The sequence below is a fragment of the Onychomys torridus genome, chromosome 3 (genome assembly GCF_903995425.1).
Source record: "Onychomys torridus chromosome 3, mOncTor1.1, whole genome shotgun sequence".
NCBI lineage: Eukaryota > Metazoa > Chordata > Mammalia > Rodentia > Cricetidae > Onychomys > Onychomys torridus.
In genome coordinates, this window is record NC_050445.1 from 1,642,276 (window position 1) to 1,663,602 (window position 21,327).

At 42.6% G+C, this 21,327-nt stretch overlaps 1 protein-coding gene across 1 annotated transcript in view; it reads right to left on the bottom strand.

Moving 5' to 3' along the window:
• The window catches only part of Rheb (Ras homolog, mTORC1 binding), a 46,604-nt gene that overhangs the window by 12,762 nt on the left and 12,515 nt on the right, over positions 1–21,327 (bottom strand). Inside the window, exons 2-3 of the mRNA XM_036182410.1 lie at positions 7,334–7,405; positions 2,808–2,875 (exon numbers count right to left, since the gene is read on the bottom strand). Of these exons, the coding sequence (XP_036038303.1) occupies positions 2,808–2,875; positions 7,334–7,405 (140 nt within the window). The remainder of the gene's footprint in view (positions 1–2,807; positions 2,876–7,333; positions 7,406–21,327) is intronic.

A 21,327-nucleotide genomic window follows, 5' to 3' on the forward strand; every position in this document is an offset into this window, starting at 1 on the left:
TCAGATCCCCTGCAACTAGTGTTACAGGCAGTTGTGAATCATCCAATGTGGCCATAAAACTCAGGTCCTCCGAAGAGCAGCAAGTGCTCTTAAGTACTACATCTCTCTAGCCCCCACTACATAATCTTGACAACAATGGTGAGATCTCCCAAAGCCCTACTTTTCAGAGTGTGTTCTTGTTATTGATACATGGATGTGTTTGTAGTGATACAAAGTACAAAGTAAAAAGTACTTGCTATTTATTATGAATATTTATGATATGCATTTTTCCTAAAATATGAAGACTACTGTGTAAATTTATTAGATAATGATGATTTTGAGACAAGGTCTTGTTATATTATTCAGGCTGGTCCTTAACTCTAGTGATCCTGCCTCAGCCTCTCTAGCAGCTGAGAGTACAAATGCATACTAGTGGGCCTGGCTACAGATGATTTTTAAAGAATGTGATTTTGAGAGGCTAGAGAGATGGCTCACTGATTAAGAGCACTGGTTGCTCTTCCAGAAGACCAGGGTTCAATTCTCAGCACGCACTTGACAGCTCACAACTGTCTGAAAGCCTAGTTTCATGCCCTCTTCTGGCCTCTCTGTGTACTGTATGCATGTGGTGCATAGACATTCAAGTAGGCAAAACATCCACACACATAAAATAAAATATAAAGAAAAACAAAAAATAAAAAGAACACGTCTTTTTAACATCAGTCTTTACTATTTACAGCCTCACCCCCAGAACTGAACATCCTAAAGCCAGAGGCAGGAGATTCATTCTCTAAGTTTTCTTTGGAGTAAGGGCAGACCAGCTGCAGCTGGAGATGCCACGTTTCACTGCTGTGAACTGCACATTGAATGTAACCTTTAAGACTATTGATATTAGCAAAGGTGAGAACAATTATCCAAAGTAATCAAGTCTGATGTTCACCAGAACACTGCCCTGAACTACATAACACACATCCATCCCTGAGCAGGATCCTATCAGTTTTATCATGTGCATTATCAGACCATTAAAATCACTGAAGACTGTCTTGATGAACAACTGTACAGTCATGTTTAAAGCAAAACAGTTCCTTAGAAGAATGCACCCGTGTTGATTCAGAAAACCATAGGATGACATTTCCTCCCCAGCCCTGCTTAACTGGCTCTATCAATTGAGTTATAGCAAAGCACCCTTTGGTCTGAGGAAATAGCAAGCTACAGAAACCTCAATCTAACCATCCTGTGCAAGCTAATACCAGGAAAGCAGCAGGCACAGGAAAACTCATCTTTTGTCTTCGGGTCACTGAATAACTAAAAACAACCAGGACTCAAAGCCTTTTTTTTTTGGAAACAGGGTCTCACTATGTAGACCAGGCTGGCCTCAAACTCACATCTGCCTCTGCCTCGAGTGTTAGGATTAAAGGTGTGTACTACATTCTCCACCTGACTCAAAGCTCCTTAGTGGGGCAACAGAGTTAGCCCCCCTTTCCAGTGGCTTAAAAGAGAGTCCAAAGATACAAGAGCAAATCTGAGGTCCAGGTACTACTGTCAGAGTCTCACTTTGAACATCTTTGCCCAGGACTCTGAGTTTAAAGCTGGTTTACAGCAACATCAGCGGCTGTCTTCCTTACACTAATGTGTCTTCATTCAGGGAATAAAGTGACTATTCAACCTTAGGGACAGAGAGAAGTCCCTCAAATTCAGGGATCTCTCCTACTAGTTCGAAGAGAGTCAGATTGTCTAAGCCATTGACTGCCAGGGGCTGTTACCATCTCTTGTTTTAATAACTGCTAGTTTCTGACTGATTACACATGCTCCACCCCAGGCTCTGGGGCACAGGTGGGGGAGGAAAGTGCATGCCGCAGTGCTCTCTAGAAGCTCAGAGTCATACACATTAAGAGTTTATTTGCTTCCAGAACAGAAACTCTAGGTTTCTCCAGTACTAACACCACTTAGTTCAGCTATTTCCTGCTTCACACCCTCCTTCTATGCTTACCTCAAAACAAAGCAGAAGGAATTCATTTCTAAGCACAGGACATGTCCCATTATTTTAGGTCCATTTCAATATGCCCAGGTCCCATAAAATGCCTCCATTCAACACTGCAGAGGTTAGCCCATTCACCCGCCTGCTGGCCTGACCCTCTGTGACTCTACTGCAAGGGCAGGAAGCGTCAGAGCTGAAAGCCCAGCCTCTTTATACTCCCCACCCTCCACTCCAGTGAACAGGGACAAATTCAGTCTAACAAAATGGTTTCTAGGAAAAGCTGAACCGGGTACCATGGAAACAAGGCAGCTAAGTTGTCAAAGGACTTTTCTGTTTCCTGGAATAGTCTTCTTTCTCCTTTGTGCCCAGTCAGTACCCCCAGCAATGCATTCCATACATCAGTGCTGCACTGATTAACCTGAGTATCCTTTTTTCTGTGCAGGGGGAAATGGAAGAACTGGTTTTTGATAACTACTCATCAATCAAATCAATAGTCAAATCTGACCACCACACAATCTAACCAATCTGGTGTGTCCTGGCTCAAGGCCTCATAAGTGGAAGTAAGCTTTACCTCTCGTCAGTTCCCTGAAAAATATTTGATTTTTCTCTTAATGTATAAAAATATACATACAGAAGGCCAGAGGGAGAGAAGTGATATGATTCTTTAATGCAGAATTAAAGTTCAAAAAAACCACTACTCTGTAGTATCAACCCTCACTCTGCTGACAAGATAGATATAGAAACAATTCCTCAGAAATGTGCCCTGAGGTCTTACAAAGCCTGGGCAGACAGCACATTAACATTCTGCTGGGCAGACACAGAGCTGCTGCTGCAGGGGTCCTGAGTCACTTACCTGCCCCGCTGTGTCTACAAGCTGGAGATGATACTCTTGCCCATTGACTGTGATCAACTTCGTGAAAGCTACAAGGAAAAAGAATAAAATACTAGTTTACATACATTAACTCTGGATTACTCACAAGTATGAACAATGACAACTGATCAAACTGAGTCCCTAATAATCTTGCCAGAAGTTCCCAATAATGGAAAATGAACAAGCTCTGAACTGTACAGACTGTCTCCTTCCTCCATTGGCCTGCTAGGAATTAGTGATGAAAATCAAGCTCAGGGAAGCCTTGAATCCTTTCCAGAGGAACTGCAGTCAGCAATAATTCACATCCTATAAAAACAATTTGACTATTCTGTAGAGAGCACTTCCTCTTAGGAACGAGTGAAATACACTATGTAAAGCCTCAATGAATGAACCAAAACCACAAAAATCTTCCATTAATTCGTAGGAAGTCTGGTGTCAGAGCACAAAGAACTAGTATTAATTGAAGTGCTAAGAAGCTTTAGTACATTAAAAGGAAAAACAAAAAACCAACAATTTACTGTCAGGTAATATAGCAATGGAACAGATGTTCTGGGCTGAAACCACCGTTCTTTCCCAGCTTAAAGATCCAAGCAATTTGTCACTTTTCCCAGTAAGGATAAGAAAACTCAGTTCAGAATTTCAAGAGGACAGGCTTCCAAATACAGGACTGCCCACAGCAACAAACCTTAGCCTGTAACCATCTGGAGCCCCACAATACAGCCCATACAATACAGTACAGGTCCAGCAGCAGAAACTATCCTTTCCACAGCAGAAAGAAGCCTCAGCATGTCTCACAACCAAAAGGAAAAGCAAGAGACAAATGGAAATGATCCAGAAAACTAAGTGACAAAGAGAAAGGCAGGGGATTCCATGGAAACATAAGTGCTTGAGGGAGGGAATCTGTGTTACCCTCTCCTAACTGCAAGCAGGGCTGATGGGCAAGTTCACAGACTGTACATTATCCTTGACCCTTTTCTGGAAATGATCACATAAAGGTAAATAGGTAAATCAGATGAAAAGTGAACAAGAATAATTCAACTTGGAAAATATCCAATATAAATTCAATGAAAGCTGGGTGTAAGTGCCACATATGTTTAAAAATCCCAGTGTTTGGGAGGCAGAGGCAGGCAGATTAGAGATCAGCCCGGTCTACATAACAAGTTCCAGGGCAATTCAGTAAGACTCTATCTCACAACAACAACAACTCACTTATTCTGTAAGAGTTCTACTCTGACCTCTGACTTGAGGTCACTTAGCATTGCAGGAGCTTTCAATCACTGTCAACCAGCAGGCAGTGACACATACCTGTGAGAAACCGTTCAGCTAGAATTAAAAAGCCATATTTCCAGGCTTGAGGAAAATTATGCAAGAAATGCTGGTGAGTAGAAAACCACTTCCTCAGAACTAAACAGCTGTAGTTGTTACAAGGTATGACACAACTGTTTTGACTAGATTACTGAAACAAAAGTTCATTTATTTGCACCACCTCCGGTGTACTGCTGTACCAGCAGCATTGTCCCACAAGCCCTGGATGCTCCAAGTCTCTGACCCTGAACTGATGTCTCAGTGAAGAAGACATACCTGTGCAACTACCACAGAACCTGGTATTGTGTCTAGGGAAATGGCACCAGGCAGAAATTATATTAAGCAAAAATCAAAACAAGCCAAAAAAGGAGGGAGGGGAGAGAATACTAGAGATGAAAATGACCAATACATTTTACACATGTACGAAATCATAAAAGGATTTATCAAAATAAAACCATGAAGGCAGTCAGTCTAAAATATGCTGGCGATGTTGTGAAAACAAGTAAAACTGAACACAAGGAAGCTGTGCATGGTGACACATCTGTCCAAGAACTCTGAAAGCAGAGGCAAAAGGAGCAAGCATCCTAGACCAGCAAGGGTACAGCTAGACTGTCTCACACACTCCGACGCTCTCCCCACAACAATATAAGCACACTAGGAAAAGCCTGAAAGTAGGCTAGCGCTATTTACTAGTGAAGTCTCATGCTAACAAAAGCAACGTTTCTAAAATTTTGGCATTTGCAAAGTAAGACAGTGTTACTGAGATATGTTAAGCATCCTTAATTCATACCCACAGAAATCTATCAGCAATCCATGCTTGGCTGTGAGACTCTTCATCAGAATTCTTAACTACAGCCAGGCACACACCTTTAATCCCAGCACTTGGGAGGCAGAGGCAGGCAGATCTCTGTGGGTTTGAGGCCAGCCTGGGCTACAAAACAAGTTCTAGGACAGCTAGAGATGTTACACATAGAAATCCTGTCTCAAACAACCAAACAAACACTCCAAACCACAAATAAGAGTGCCAACTGACTCTGAGATGGCACAGGTTATAAACTGCTCCTGTTCTCACTTGCAAACTGTAGTCCTCAACTTTAGTGCACATCAGGTTGTTAGGTTAACACTGCAGAAGAGATAAGAAACTGCATCTGTGCAAGCAGTACTTCCGGTCTGTTCTCTAAAACAAGAAAACAGTTTTGTTGAATTCTTCTATTATCCTAACTATTGAAAATGACAGAGTCCCAGAACTTCTTCTTTATTTTTTTTAAAGATTTATTTATTTATTACGTATACAGAATTCTGCCTGCATGTGTCCCTGCAGGCCAGAAGAGGGCACCAGATCTCATTACAGATGGTTGTGAGCCACCATGTGGGTGCTGGGAATTGAACTCAGGATCTCTGGAAGAGCAGTCAGTGCTCTTAACCACTGAGCCATCTCTCCAGCCCAGGACTACTTCTTTTATTAGCGATATGTCAGAGAATGTGCCACTGCTGAATATTTACTATTAATAACCTATTCTGCATGATAAAGATAAGTTTAAAATAATTACTAGATTATTTCCAGATCTTGTCGTCGTCCCCCCAACCCCACGACCGCCGGTGAGACCAAGACTCAATATGTAGCTCTGACTGACCTAGATAGAACCTTTCCGCTTTTTCAAGTTCATGGTTATCACCAAACAATGCTTTCTTACCAAACAGTGGAGGAATGGAATAAAGGTTTCTACTCTGTTAAGAATATGTCCCATGAACTCCCATGGGGTATTAGAATCGATAAACATTTCTGCTCCTGCTTGCAGACTTTACTACATTTATCTTTATGATGACTTTACTGAATTTATCTTTATGATGATGTCTTTACTGCTGAACACCAAAACAGGAAAAACACAAAGGCACAATAAAGTGTGATAGTGATGCTCTTAAACTAATCAAGCTGGGGGTGATAGCCATGTGCCAGCATTCCTAACTGCTCAGAAGGATCATATGTAGTATGCAATTAGCTAGGAGGTAGAGATCAACTTGGAATCCAGGCAACAAACACTGTGAAACCCATCACAAAACACACTCACTCTCTCTCTCTCCTCCCCAATTAACACCCACCATCCCGAAAACCCATCCAAACTCCCACATTTCCAGATGCTGGAACTTTAAATTCATACTCTTTCCACATTAAGCCCTTCTGGCTTATAGACTCTCAGTCTTACTGAGAGTCAAGGTACCTTAGTGTTTCTATTGCAAGCTCAGGAGGTGAAGGCCAACACCCTAAATATTATGAACCTAGCCATTAAATCTGCTTCCATACAACATGCCATCACTGTACTCCCACCCATTTAAATCTGTATACTTCTGGTGGCAAGTCTGGTCTCAAGTGTTAGACATGTTGGCTCCAGAGTCTACCAGGAGCTCTAACAGTGAAAAAGAACAGCCTGAGCTTTCAACAAAGCAGATTCTCTGGATGCGCTGATGACCAGCAAAGACCTCAATCGAGCATCCCCCACCCACCCCCAGACAGTGTTTCTCTGTATCCCATGCTGGCCTCGAACTACAGAGATCTGCCTGCCCCTGCCTCCCAAGTGCTGGGATTAAAGGCATGCACCACCACCGCCCAGCTTCCAAGCGAGCATCTTTACGAGTCTCAAAGCCAACAAAGTAAAAAGGCTGTGGCTGGTTTTGGCTGTGTGTAACCTTTCCTGTATGTGATATGAAATCCAACAGACTTAGAAACAACTTCTTTCCAATGCTGCAGCACCTGCTGCGATCCCAGAATAGCATGTTTCCCAGCAGCCTCTTTCAAGTCTTCAGGACTCAGAGAGCAGGGTACTCCTCAAGGTACAAGGTTTTGGATTGTTTTCATTCTTTTCAAATTTGACATCTATACAAAGATCTCCTGCTGAATGGAGGGGGTGGGGATAAAAATAAAACTGCTCTCAAGTCTTTTTTCTTGAAGCTGACTCTGTATATGAAGGTTCCAGTATAGGACTAGATTTCTACTGATTGGGATATAACTTTCTTCATGTCAGTGGACATAAGAACTGAATAAAAAAGAATTCAGGGTACCTTGAGTAAAGTCTCGGGAAGTTTTCTTTAACTTCCCATTGGAGAAATATAAATTTAACATATTACCCACTGCAACCCAAACCTTTAAGACTATACAAACAGTATAATGTTTTCTCAGTTCGTAAGTATCTGAAAACAATACTCACTGTTTTCTATGGTTGGATCGTAGGAGTCAACAAACTGGCCTTCAACAAACTGAATTGTCAATGAGGACTTCCCTGTAAAAGAGAACAACAGTTTAGAATTATTGTCTACAGGGATAAAAGTAACTGTTTTACAAAAAAGCCACTCTAGGACTAGAGGGATGGCTCAGTGATTAAGAGCCTTGTGAACAGAAACCGAGTTTGATTCTCACTACACAAGTTGAGTAGCTTACAACTGCCTGTAACTCCTCTTCCTTCCCATATATATAATAAAAAATAAAATGTCAATAATTATAAACAAAACCTACAGCAAAAAGTCACTCTAATAGATGAATAAACTGAAGGATCAGATTTAACACCTATCAGAGCAATTTCAAAGGTGAAATATATTTTATTAATTTGCTTTATGAGACTAATCAATTAAATTATAATAATGTGAACATTTTTTGGACATTCACGAGTTTTTCTTAAAACAAGCACACGGGATAGTTAAGGGAAATTCTTTAAAACAAAGGAACAGGGGTTGGAGAGATGGCTCAGTGTTAAAGAGCACTGGCTGCTTTTCCAGAAGACCCAGTTCTGAGTCTGGCACCCACTTAGTGGCTTACAACTATCTGGAGGTCCAATCCTGGGGACCAGGTACCATCTTCTGACCTCTATAGGTGGGCACCAGGCATACAGATGGTGCACATACATACATTCATATATACATACATGTAACACTCACACATCTAAAAATGTAAATCTAAATAAAGAACTAAATGAACAAACAAAAGGAAGGGGGGAGGGGAAGGGAAATTCCTGTAAATTTTTCTTCCATTTCAGTAATTAACAAGTTTGGTTTTTGTGTATGTGTACATGAACATGGCCTGGAGAGCCTTGGATGTTGTCCCTTAGTGCTGCCCATCTTTTCTCTTTCTATAGAATAGTAGGTGTTCTTACGGGCTGGACTGGCCTCCAAGGCTCTACCAGTCTTCTACTTCTCTATGCCCAGGATCACAAGTGCTTGCCATCATAACTGCCTTGAAAGAAACCAAAACCAAAACAAACCCCAAAGATGTGGGTGCTATGGACTGAACGGCAAGGAAAGTACTTCATCAACTGAGCAGTCTCCCCGACCTCCAGTTACATTTTTACTAGTGCACACTAACGGAGAAACCATGCACAAAACTGTACAGAGTCACAGCACTCAGGTTACTATGTACATGATGTACTTGATTACACCCATACCTCCCACCACTCTTGTCCTCTCCCTGCCTCTTGCTGGTCCTTCCTCTTTATCCAAACCTTCTATTTTCATATCCTTTTGTTTGTTTGTTTGTTTGTTTGGTTTTCTGAGACAGGGTTTCTCTGTATAGTTTTGGTGTCTGTCCTGGAACTCCACTCTGTAGCCCAGGCTGGCCTCGAACTCACAGAGATCCACCTGCTTCTGCCTCCCAAGTGCTGGGATTAAAGGTGTGCGCTACCACTGCCCAGAGTGTTATCATCTTTTAAAGAGTATTCTGGGGGGAAAAAAGCATTTTATTTAAAATACTCATCATAGAATCTTGTTCCAATGATTGAAACAGGTCTAGGGATGCTATTTTGAATTTCCCAGGATCATCAGTGCAGAGCCTGTATGCTAACACATCAAGAACGAGAACCCGACCTTCCTCCTCTCTGTGCTTCTTTCATGTCTCCTGGAACACTTCAGAACAGTCAACTGTGGGCTTGTACATGTTACTGCCAAACTCAGACCATTCTGCACGTGCTCTATACAGGCTTGCTAGGTTTAACTCCAGCTTCAGGAGGTATCTCAACTCTGCCCTATACTGCAGGCAGGGTGTACACACACACACACACACACACACACACACACACACACACACTCCCGAATCGAACTCAGAGTGACACAGTTCCCAGGATGAGGAGTGACTTCACACGAAGGAGCCATACAATAGAAATGAATCGTAAGAAATAGCACCCACCCACTGGAGGACAGGAATCCTCCCCACTGGCCCTCATTGACTCCTCACCAGCAGCTCAGTCCTTATGGCCATCAGCATCAACTCCCCAACTCCACCACGGCCCACAGAACCAGCCCTGCCGACCAAGTCCACTTCTCTGAGCTCACTTTCTCAGGTCCAGTCAGCACTGTTCTGTGTCTGCCAAGCTCCTGCTGCCTTGACCTTTTTCTTCTAGCCATCACCACTCTCAGATTTCTGAGTGTATGACTCATTCTTGTCATTCTGTTGTGAGCATAAATGTCAGTTCTGCAGGGAAGCCATCCCCCAAACCACCCTACCTAAGGTGGCACCTGTTCCCTAACAGTCCTGTGGCTATTTGTCATCTCTTCTCACCACTGGAACAATGACTGAATCAGTCAGTACTGAGACTGGCCTGATATACAGTAAACATTCATTTCTAAATGAATGAAATCAAAGCTCAGTCCTCATCTCTTCCATTCAGATAGTTTAACAGAACAATTTCATTAGCATTTATTGTTACTAATCATGGGCCTGTTCATGATACAACAGCAGCTCAGGAACTACAAAGTTAAGTGGACTATGTCTAAATAAGACCAAGTTAGACATGCTATCAATAAACAAGAATCTAATGAAAATTTTAGCTACTATTTTAAGTAACAAAGACAGCAAGGGGGAAAAAATCCCGTATGTAAGCAAAACTGAGAAGTTAGAAAAAATTCTTTTTCAAAAAATTCATTTCTAGGCCCAGAACCAGAGCTATGAGTTGACCCACCCCAACATCCACCCCATCTATGAACTGCTGGAGCAGGTGAAAGGGCCAATCCTGTAGTATCAAAGCTACAGGATCTCCATGACACAGGACAAGGACAGGGTATCCAAGAGGAGCCCAGGGAGGGCCCAGTGTTGATAGTGTAGCAGAGACCGGAGGCTTCAAACCAGACCACTGACTTACTGCAATGAACGCACTTGCAAGTAAAGATGTACGGGCCAAAGGGTTTACTGTGTGACTGGCTCACTGTGTCACAATGCAGTTTCCACAGTGAGATTTCTCTTCTTTTAAATGTTGTTTGCTTTGTCTTTGGGGGGAGGTTGCAAGGGCAGAGTGGAGATGCAAAGGGATGGGGAGAAGAGTAGGATCAAGATGCATGATGTGAACCCACAAAGAATCAATAAAAAAGTTATTTAAAAATTAATTTCCCTATTTTATGTATGAGTGTTTTGCCTGCATGCTATCTATGACTGCAGGTCAGAAGAGGATGTTGGGTCCTCTGGAACTGGAGTTACAGATGGTTGGTGAGCTGCCATGTGGGTACTGGCAATCAATTTCTTCCTCTGGAAGAGCAATTAGTGCTTTCAAGCACAAAGCCATCGCTCCAGCCTTCCCCCCAAGGGGGAAATTATAATAAATTCTTAGTCATGTACATCTACATCTAACACAACTACTTAAGAGTCAGAGAAGTTGAAAGAGGAAAAGGTTGTGTAAAAAAATTAAACTTACACTTATTTGTGTGTGTATGCGCACACATGTATTCAAGTGCAGGAATGCACATGCCAGTGCTTGTATGGAGGTCAGAGGACAACCTGGGATAGTTGGTTCTCTCCTTCCACCATGTGGGTCCCAGGAATGGAACTCAGCTTGTCAAGCTTGGCAGCAAAGTGCCTCTGCCTGCTGAGCCACTCCTCCAGCTCAAGACACTTCATAGGAACCTCTGGAGGGTACTCTCGACCCTTTTAGAAGATGGGACGAGGGCAATCTATGTGCTTCCTAACAAATGGAAAGAAGGAAAGAAGCAGAGGATATGCTTTCTCTTTAAAGTGAAATGGTCAAGAATTACAAATTAGCCAGGTAGAGGCAGGGCCAATCTGAGTCTGAGGCCAGCCTGATCTACAGAGTGAGTTCTAGGATAGCCAGGCATACACAGAAAAACCTGTTTCAAAAAACAAAAACAAAACAAACAAAAAAAGGAACTACAAACTAAAAATCAAAGGAGAATTAAGAAGTTTTGTCGCTGGATTTTAGATGTAAGTCTAGATAAAAACAGTGGAAGGAAGCCCGTTGTGGTTATGCACACCTGTAATTGGCGTTCTAGAGGCTGGGAGGAGACAGAGAAAGGAAGACAGATAAGAGAGTATATATGCATACATGGCTGGAGAGACGGCTCAGCAGGTAAGAGCACTGACTGCTCTTCCAGAGGACCCAGGTTCAATTCCCAGCAACTACGTGGTGGCTCACAACCATCTATAATGAGATCTGGTGCCCTCTTCTGCTGTGCAGGCGTACACACAGGTATAACACTGTATAGATTAAAGAAATAAATTTTATATCTATATAAAGTTACATACATCTTAAATTTATTTAAGGGTTTTGTACATGTATACAATGTATTTCAATCATATTCACCTCCTCCCACCTTCTAACTAAGCTGGGCAGTGGTGGCGCACACCTTTGATCCCAGCACTCGGGAGGCAGAGGCAGGTGGATCTCTGTGAGTTCGAGGCCAGCCTGGGCTACAGAGTGAGTTCCAGGAAAGGTACAAATCAACACAGAGAAACCCTGTCTTGAAAAACTAAAAAGGGAAACAAAAAACAAAAAACAAAAAAACTCCATAAAAAAAAAGACACCCACACCCCAAAAGAAACAAAAACACAAGTCCAATTAGTGCTGCCCATATATGCATGGGTATGAGGCTATTCACAGTAGCATGGTCAGCCTATTTAGGACAACATTCATTTAATTTAAAAAAAAAAATGTCTGACTCTTCCTCCCCTAGCAACCATCAGCTGTCAAGATCTCCTGGGCTAGGGGGTGGGGATTTGTGTGTTCCATGAGAGAATGTTGAATGGCTTGATCTTGTCCAGGTCTTGTTTGGGCAACTGCAGCTGCTGAGTTCCTGAGTGCAGAGGTCCTATCTGTTTAGAGACAGTTTTACACCAGTCTTCTCTGACCTCTGGCTCTTAAATCTTTCTGCCCTCTTCTTCAGATGTTCCTTGAGCCTTGTGGGACAGTATGATACAGATAGTCCATTTATGGCTGAACACTCCAAGAACTCGTTTCTCTGCATCTTGACCAGTGTGAAGAGACACTCAATTAAAAAATACAATTGTTGCACATTCAGAAGTCCCCATTTGTATCCTAACCTGAGTTAACCTGATATAATACAGTCATTCTGGTAATAGCAAATCAGGTAGTCTAGCCAAAATCCCAACAAACAACAGTCAATTCCAACAAACAACAGTCAATTACTGTCCTCCTAAGCAGTCAACTGGGTAACAGAATTTAAACTCTCACTCTTTGGGGTGCTAATTAAATTTCTCTTTCCGACTGGCCCTCGGAGGAAAGGTATTATTCATTAGCAGAAGTGGAGCTGTGAGCAGCTGGGTCTCCCTTGGGTCTCTCCTCCCTTGGACTTTCCTCCTAAGAGGGAGATCACTAATTACTGACACCTAGACAGGAAGGCTGCCCTTAGGTGTTGTGCTGTCTTCATTAGAAAGTGGAACACTAGACAACTGCCACTGACATCTTTACTTGTCAACACAGAACAGTCATCCCTGTCAATAAATCACAACACTGTGTTCAAGCACTCTCAGCTCCACTACTGCACTGTCCCTGCTTTCCAGGGACACTCTCAAACAGCAGTTTAGTGTTCATGAAAAGTCAAGTTTTGTATGCCGTATGTTAGCAGTTACTAAAAAAATTATATTCTTCACCATGACCACCTTTTATGATTCCTCCTCACAATACCCAGGATTTACTTTGGCTTTTATCTCTAGTAAATGTAGACTCTAAAAACACTAGCTACTTGCCAAAGGTGAGTCTGTAGAGACAGTCATGCTTTAAATTTGTACAACCTGAGAAGAAACTCAATTCATCAAGTTTTTTTGAGAAATGTTACAGAAAACAACCCAAGAGTGACCTGAAGTAACAGAGAAGGGGTATGGACAGGTGCACATCTGCACGGCAGGAGCCAAACCATTCAGTAACCAACGGCACCCGTTATAGAGGCCTGAGAAGAGCCAGTCCCGTCCACAGTAGGCTTATACATTCCTCTTCCCAATAGAACAGACGTCTTAATTTAAAAACCACGGAACACTGTTATTTATTTTTGAAGTTTCTTAACTTCCATTAGGCAAGATCAGGGCATCACCACACTGGTTTGTTCATTTGTCTTGCCATAATAAAACAGCACTGCAAGTATTCCACTTTATTTTCTCTAAAGGTTTATGTTCAAGGTTGTCACTGAATCTATGCTTTGTGATTATCATAAAATGTACATCATTTATATAACCCTTAACTGTTTTCAGATTAATTTTGAACTTTTTACGTTTCTTCTAAAAAAAAAAAAAAAAACCATACAATTACTCAAATACTTCCATTCTCGTACCTAGCATTCTTTACTGACAGTTTACATGTTACTGGTTCACTAGGCTAGGATGGGTAGGGCAGGTTTGTCTTTTTGTTCTACTAACTAGGTGATCAAGTCATCAGGTGGTAGGGGTATCCATCACAACTACTGTACTAAATCTGGAACACAATCATTCCAGAGCACAGTGACCCCTCTTCTTTGAAGTGCTAGGGACTGAACCCAGGGATTTAAACACACTAAGGACAAACTCCTGACAGTGACTGACAACCTCACTCTACCCCCCAATTCTTAACATGCAGGGACAGTGATGTCCTAAAAACCTAACAGTTGTAGCAAAAGTCCAACGGGATCATCTGTAATCTCACCTCTACAGCACTCTGGTTACCTGTTTGTCTCCTGGACATACCATAAAGCAAGTGCTGGTCACCGTGACCCAAACTACTGTCCCCATGCCTCAGCACCTGCTAAGGACCAGTCAATCAGTCTTGGGCACTCTGCCAGCATACTCTCTCCTAGCAGCCATCTCCTCATTCAGACCAATTCTGAAGCAATGTTTTCAAAGCAGGGGCACTGAACCACTGGGTCATGATATTGACTTACTGAGCCATGACCCACACTGTTTTCTTAAGAAACAGGAATGCTGGCCTGGAATGCAAATAAAGGTGTTAGAAACTTTTGTTTCAGTTTTGGACACTTATAACTGGGTGACAATCTAAAATTTATGATTTGAAGTTGCAGTTGAAAAGGTAGGAATATACTTCTATAGAGGGGAGTTCCATGGTGTAATGGTTAGCACTCTGACTCAGAAATATACTACTGTAACCATGACCCTCAATTTCTAACCTCTACAGGTTTTACTTCCTTTAGCCCCAAGATAAATCATTTCCTTCTAGTCTTTTCTCAGAGGCAGCTAATTTCCTTTTTCTGAGCCTTCTGAGAAACCTGGGATCCTAATCTAGTCAATTGCTATTGTGAACCTAATCAGTATCTTTGCGCCTTAGGGTTTGCGAGCTAGGTCTTCTCTAGCCACCTCTGTAGCTCCCCTTCCTTCTGCACTGGGAACTTGTTACCAATCCCACCAATCCCAAACCTCCTCCTCAGGAAGCTCTGGTTAGTACAGGAGTATCACCAGCAAGTGTCTCCCTGCCTGTCCTGCCATTGTGCAACAAGTTGAGCTATTATTTCGATCTAGAATCCCAGGGGCTCCCCAATGCTCTAATTCCTAACAGCAGCTCAGACAGAACATACACATTTAAACCTCGTAGATACAGCCATGGCTGTAATGTGCCATGATCCCTGAGATACCAAGGACATTCACTCTCTTGATCACTGCTATCCTCCAGGTACCAAGATGAACATTAAACATGCTCATGCAGCCTGTGTACTGGAAAACACACCTGGCCATCTGACACCATCCCCACCAACACAAAGGAAGAGGCTGGCACACTATCCTTCCAACAGACTGTTCCATTCCCTTGTTCTCTATCTAGTTCCTCTGTTGCCTCCAAACTTTCTCTTCCTGAAACGGTTCTAAACAGATTCTCTACTGGTTCACTCTACCCCATGTAGCTTGTTCCAAGTCTGTCTCTGAAATATTTTCGACTCCCAGGGAGTACACCTATTTATGGTTCCATTTAATTCCAGGGCAAAGGAGCACCTTGCTAGGGCAGTGCAGCAGCTAGGTAGGTACTGCATTGACCACGAAAACTAGAATAGTGCAGTCAACAGAAAAAGATCTTAGCCACTTAAAACTCCACTCCACTCCACCAAGTTTAATGCACTCATGGAAATGTGCGTCTTGCAGAAAACAGACCATAATACTTGAAGGGTATACAGGTTCTGGTTGAAAGCCCTGAAGAAAAGATTAGATAGAAATAAAAACTACAGAGGCAATTGAAGAGAATTAAGCTTCCTAACTTCAAAAAAGAAATCAATCAGCAAAACGAAACCTGTAGATCAGACTGACAGAATAGAACTGTATCAATGGGATGCAGCTGGGGGCTGGACAGATGGCTCAGTGGTTAAGAGTACTGGCTGCTCTTCCAGAGGACCTGGGTTCAGTTCCCAGAACCCACATGGCAGCTCACAACTGTCTATAACTCCAGTTCCTGAGGATCTGATACTTTCACACAGACATATGTAGGCAAAACACCAATGCACATAAAATTTAAAAAAAAAGAATACAACTGGAAACTACACACAAAACCAGCTAGAACTTCTGGACATTTTAAAGATTTATTTATTTAACATGCATACTGTGTTCTGCCTGCATGTATGCCTGCACACCAGAAGGCGGCACCACATCTCACTGTAGATGGTTGTGAGCCACCATGTGGTTGCTGGCAACTGAACTCAGGTCCTCTGGAAGAACAGCCAGTGCTCTTAACCTCTGAGCCATCTCTCCAGCCCCAGGACTAAGGTTCCTACAAAACTGCAATTCTGTTTGCTCTGCCCTCAGTTACTGTATTCGCCTGGGTTCGACCTTCACTCCTAGTTTCAGCAGTCATAGTCAGAAATGCTTCTGTAGCCAAGGCTAGCTCACAAGCCACCTACCTTTCTGCCACTTCTACTAGCTCTATTTTTTTGTTTTTGGTTTTGGGTTTTTTTTGTTGTTTTTCGAGACAGGGTTTCTCTCTGTAGCTTTGCGCCTTTCCTGGAACTCACTTGGTAGACCAGGCTGGCCTCGAACTCACAGAGATCCACCTGCCTCTGCCTCCCCAGTGCTGGGATTAAAGGCGTGCGCCACCACCGCCCGGCTAGCTCTATTTTTATAGTTCCAAGTTTGGGAACATTTCATCCTTCTATAAACCTATAAAGTCTTTGTAAAAGAAATAGGAACTGGCACTGTCTGCTAGTAGCAGACTTGATAGGAAGAGGCCAGTCAGAAACCCAAAGGAGCATGTTCTTTGAGTGTTTGAAGCAGGAGTGGCACATGGAATAGGACAAGCCACAGACCCCCAACAGGAACCAAGTTCCCCACTATGGATATAAGGTAGGGAGAGAAAAGGCTGATGATAAAATAAGTAAGATGGGGTAATCTGGAGGAAGCAAGAAAAAACACACAAACATTAGGAACCTCAATCTACATTTCTAGACAAACAAAGACTCCATTAATAAGACAAAATGGTGAGTGGTCAATCTGACGATATTTAAGTCACCTAGAAGACAGCTCTGGAATGTCCATGAGGGCGTTTAAGAGGTTTAACTGAGAATGGAATACCCCCCCTGCATGTATGTGTGCAGCCCCATCTCATGGGCTGTGGTCCTGGTGAGGAAAAGGGAAAAGGCAAAGCCACACTGGCACCAATACTCATCTCTCTCTGCTTGACTACAGACACCATGACCAGCTGTCTCACCTTCTCTCCCTCCCTCCCTCCCACAGAAGACTATGTCCTTAAACTGTGAGCCAGAACAAACCTTTCCTTCCTCAAGTTGCTTTTTGTCAGGTATTTGGTCACAGCAGTAATAAAAATAACCAATAAAACAGCTATCAAAATTAACTGCCAAGAGCCAGGCAGTGGTGGCACACACCTTTAATGCCGGCACTCGGGAGGCAGAACCAGGCAGATCTCTGTGAGTTCGAGGCCAGCCTGGTCTACAGAGCGAGATCCAGGACAGGCACCAAAACTACACAGAGAAACCCTGTCTCGAAAAACGAAAAATAACAACAACAATGATAATAATGAACAAAGTTGAAAAATCAGATGAAAATGTGACAGTACAAAATTAACTGCCAAAACAAAACTAAAGCAAACAAAACAAGTAAAAACCAAAAACTTTGAGTTTCCAAAACAATTACCAAAGCATTGCTTCTATTTTTTAAAACTCGTGAAGAAAAAAAAAAAAAACCAGCTAAGCATAGTGGCACACACTTTTATGCAGGGGTAGACAGATTTCTGGGGGTTCATGGCCAGGCCAAGCAAGTTCTTGGTCAGCAAGGGTTTCACAGAGAGACCCTGTCCTAAAACACAAACATCTTATAGGGGCAGAAAGCAAACCCAGAGATGAAACACGAGTAAATATGAATTAAGGAAAAAAACCAAAAGCAAAAGAACCCCCAAAACACCTGGTAGAAGGTGGTGGTACACACTGTTGGTCCCAGCACCCTTGGGAGGCAGAGGCAGAACTCTTGAGTTCAAGAGTCTACAGAGTGAGTTCTAGGACAGTCATGGCTACACAGAGAGATCCTGGGGTGGGGTGGGGCGGGGCACAACAACAAACAAAACTAATACCCCAAACAAAGTCTTTCATAACGAGGTTTCTCTGTATAACAGCCCTGGCTGTCCTGAACTCGCTCTGTAGACCAGGCTGGCCTCAAACTCAAAGATCCTCTTGCCTCTGTCTCCTGAATGCTGGGACTAAAGGCGTGTACCACCACCAGCCCAGAAAAGATTATTTTAAAAAAAACAACCCATTTGAATGTATCAAAATTAAGAATTGTAGGACCTGGGAGGTGGTTCAACTGGTAAAACGCGTACTCCGCAGGTTTAAGGACCTCCACACAGCATCCACATAAGAAAGGGGGTGTGGTGGATCACAGCTGCAACTTCAGCACTGTGCGAATAGAAATAGGTGGGCTCCAGGTTCAGTCACAGCCCCTGCTGCAAAATCTGAGGGCAATCAAGGAAGACACTCCACATCCACTTCTGGCCCCCACCTGTACACCTGAACCACTCACATAGAGATACACACACGCACAGAGAAACTGCTCTAAGACTCCTATTAAGGCAATGAAAACATAAGCTACAGATCTGCAAGGAAATACATTCAAAACACTGTATGTGGAGTAACTGTAGAAACCAGCAAAGTAAAAAGGGACCATAATGGGGATAGGGGGTCAGGAGCAATAGGGAAGGCACAAGTGATCTGAAGGGGGAAATGGCAAAAATGGGGGAGGGAAAGCACATGACTCTAAATGGGAGGTGGAGGGAGATCAATGCCGAGGTGGGTAAAATAAGGATGTCTCAAAAAGTCATAAGAAGTCATAAGGAATCATACTATTAACTATCTACCTAAAAATGCCTATAGTACATGTGAATCAGTATAGAAATATACATACATAATTTAAATGAAAATTCCCCACCTGTGCTAACAATGCTACTCCAAAGATTCATAGAGCAGCTAAGGAAACCCCAACACTAGGCACTTCAAAGCCCCTTTTTAAGTTGTTAGTCAGAGTTGCCCCCTGGAGCTGGAAGGTCAGTCCTTATTGCTAAAGACATCATGTACTTCAGACACTGGGCCCAGAGGCCCCAAGCTGGCTCTAACCTGAAAGCCTCCCCCATGAGGACTATCTTTCATGGTATCAGAAGGCACCTTGCAAGCAAGCTTCCAAGAAGAGAAGTACCCTAACCAACAACCCTACCCAGCTACAAGGCCTTGAACCACAACTATGACCAACATGGCACCATAACCCTAAGAGTCCAGTAGTGGCATATATTATCTGGCAGTAGCCAACAGCTCTGTAAGTGGATTTAAGACCTGTTCAACAGGAGGGAAACCAAGCCTGTGCTGGTTAGTGAAGTCATGAATCTCGGAGGAGAACATAAAACTACCACTTCACTAAGCACCAGCAAAATTCCTCAGTTTTGTCCTTTATGTGGGTTCTGGAGATTGAACTCAGGTTACCAGGCTTGTGGCAAATACCTTTACCTAATGAGCCATCTGGCTGGTCTTGTTGTCACCTTGAGTTGAAGGTATACATTTACATCAAGAGTCACCAAGGATACATTTAAACTATACCTATGTCAGCATCCTCATTTTAAAGGAACTACACAGAAACAAATGGGTACTTCGGCAAAGTGGTCACTATGACACCCAACATGAACACCATTGCCAGCACAGGATCTCATGAGGACAGAGACACTAACAATGCAAACTTTTCCCTGATTTTTTGCTATGCAGCCCTGGCTGTCCTTAAACTCATGGGCATACTGCTTCCCAGGTGCTGGGGTTACAAGTGTGTGCTCGGCCTGAATAAATACTGCCCCTCCTTCCCCTTTTTTCCCTCTAAGACGGCTCTCAAGCCCAGTGGTGGTGGTTCACACCTTTAATCCCAGCACTTTGAAGGACAAGGCAGGTGGATCTCTTTGGGTTCAATGCCAGCCTGGTCTACAGAGCAAGCTCCAGGACAGTCAGGGCTACACAGAGAACCCGTCTCAAAAAATAAAACAAATAAAGACAGGGTTTCATGTAAGTCTCACCTCAAACTTGCTATGTAGTTGAAGGTGACCTTGAATGTTTAATTATTCTGCCTCTACCTTCCAAATTCTGGGATACAGTCATTCACCATCACAGCAGATTCTGTATGATGCTGGGACTGGAGCCCAGGGCGTCACGCTGCTTAGGCGAGTACTCTAGCAACTGAACTACATCCTTAACCCCAACTGTTTAACAGAAACCTCATGTGAGACATTGTTTTATTAGAGTTTGCAAAACACTTTCACATGAATCATCTCACTTGTTCCTGAATTAAGCTGGGTTGACATCATCTTGTTCTTTCTCACACCCATTCCCAAACTTTAAAAATAGATGCTGGCAGAGGGTTAATTTAAAAAAAAAAAAGAGGGGGGAGTTAAGGTATGGTTATTATTTGTGATAAATACAAGGCAGAATAAGTAAAGCTGGCTCAAAAATTAAAACAAGAATATACTTAAGTGTCTCACATGAATGACTGAATTACATAAATGAGGAATTTTAGAAACTGTCAGAGTTATTAAATTAAAGGGGGTAGAGCGGTGCGTAGGGAGGCCAGGGAATTGGTTCCCTCAAGACCCCTGAAATAGAATAGTCATCTTCTAGGGTGACTTACAGATAAAGCCAAGGTGGAAGACAAACCACAAAAAAATTAATATCTGGCAACGAGGAAGAAAAAAATTTCTTAGAATTTGGTCCAAAACTGGTGGGCAAGCTGAGATGTGAGTGGGTAGAGCAAAGAGCCTCTCCTCCAAAAAAAGGTTTTCCAAAAAGGGGGGTTGACAAGGTAACTCAGTATGTAAGAATGCTTGCCACCAAGTCTGACCACCTGAGTTCCATCCCTGTGACCCACATGGTGGAGAGAACCAAGTCTTTCAAACTGTCCACATGATCTCATGTGTGCTGTGGCAAATGTGCAGGCAAAAAATAAATAAATAAAAATAAAATAAATAAAAAAAATTTAAAAAGCAGCTTTGATGAATTAAAGAGCATAAAAGTTAAGATTGTCGGGCTGGAGAGATAGCTCAGAGGTTAAGAGCACTCACTGGTGGTTCTTCCAGAGGTCCTGAGTTCAATTCCCAGCAACCACATGGTGGCTCACAATCATCTGTAATGAGATCTGGCGCCCTCTTCTGGCCTGCATGCAGGCAGAACATTGTACATAATAAAACTTTACCCCCCCCCAACAAAAAAGTAATGATTGTCTATAATAGACGTGACAGTTAAACAATCATATTTATAATAGTAATAATAAAAACTTATACCAACATCAATTCACTTCTCAAGACACTTGTTGTCCAGTACTGTCCAGGAGCTATACATGGACATCAGTTATCTCATAGCAGGTAGCTCTGACATATGTACATAAGAGTTTGGAGGTTAAATATGAAAAATATCATATGTTATCATGTGTTGAAATTATATTTTTAATATATTGGGCTAAATTAAACTTCACTGGTTTCCTTTTATT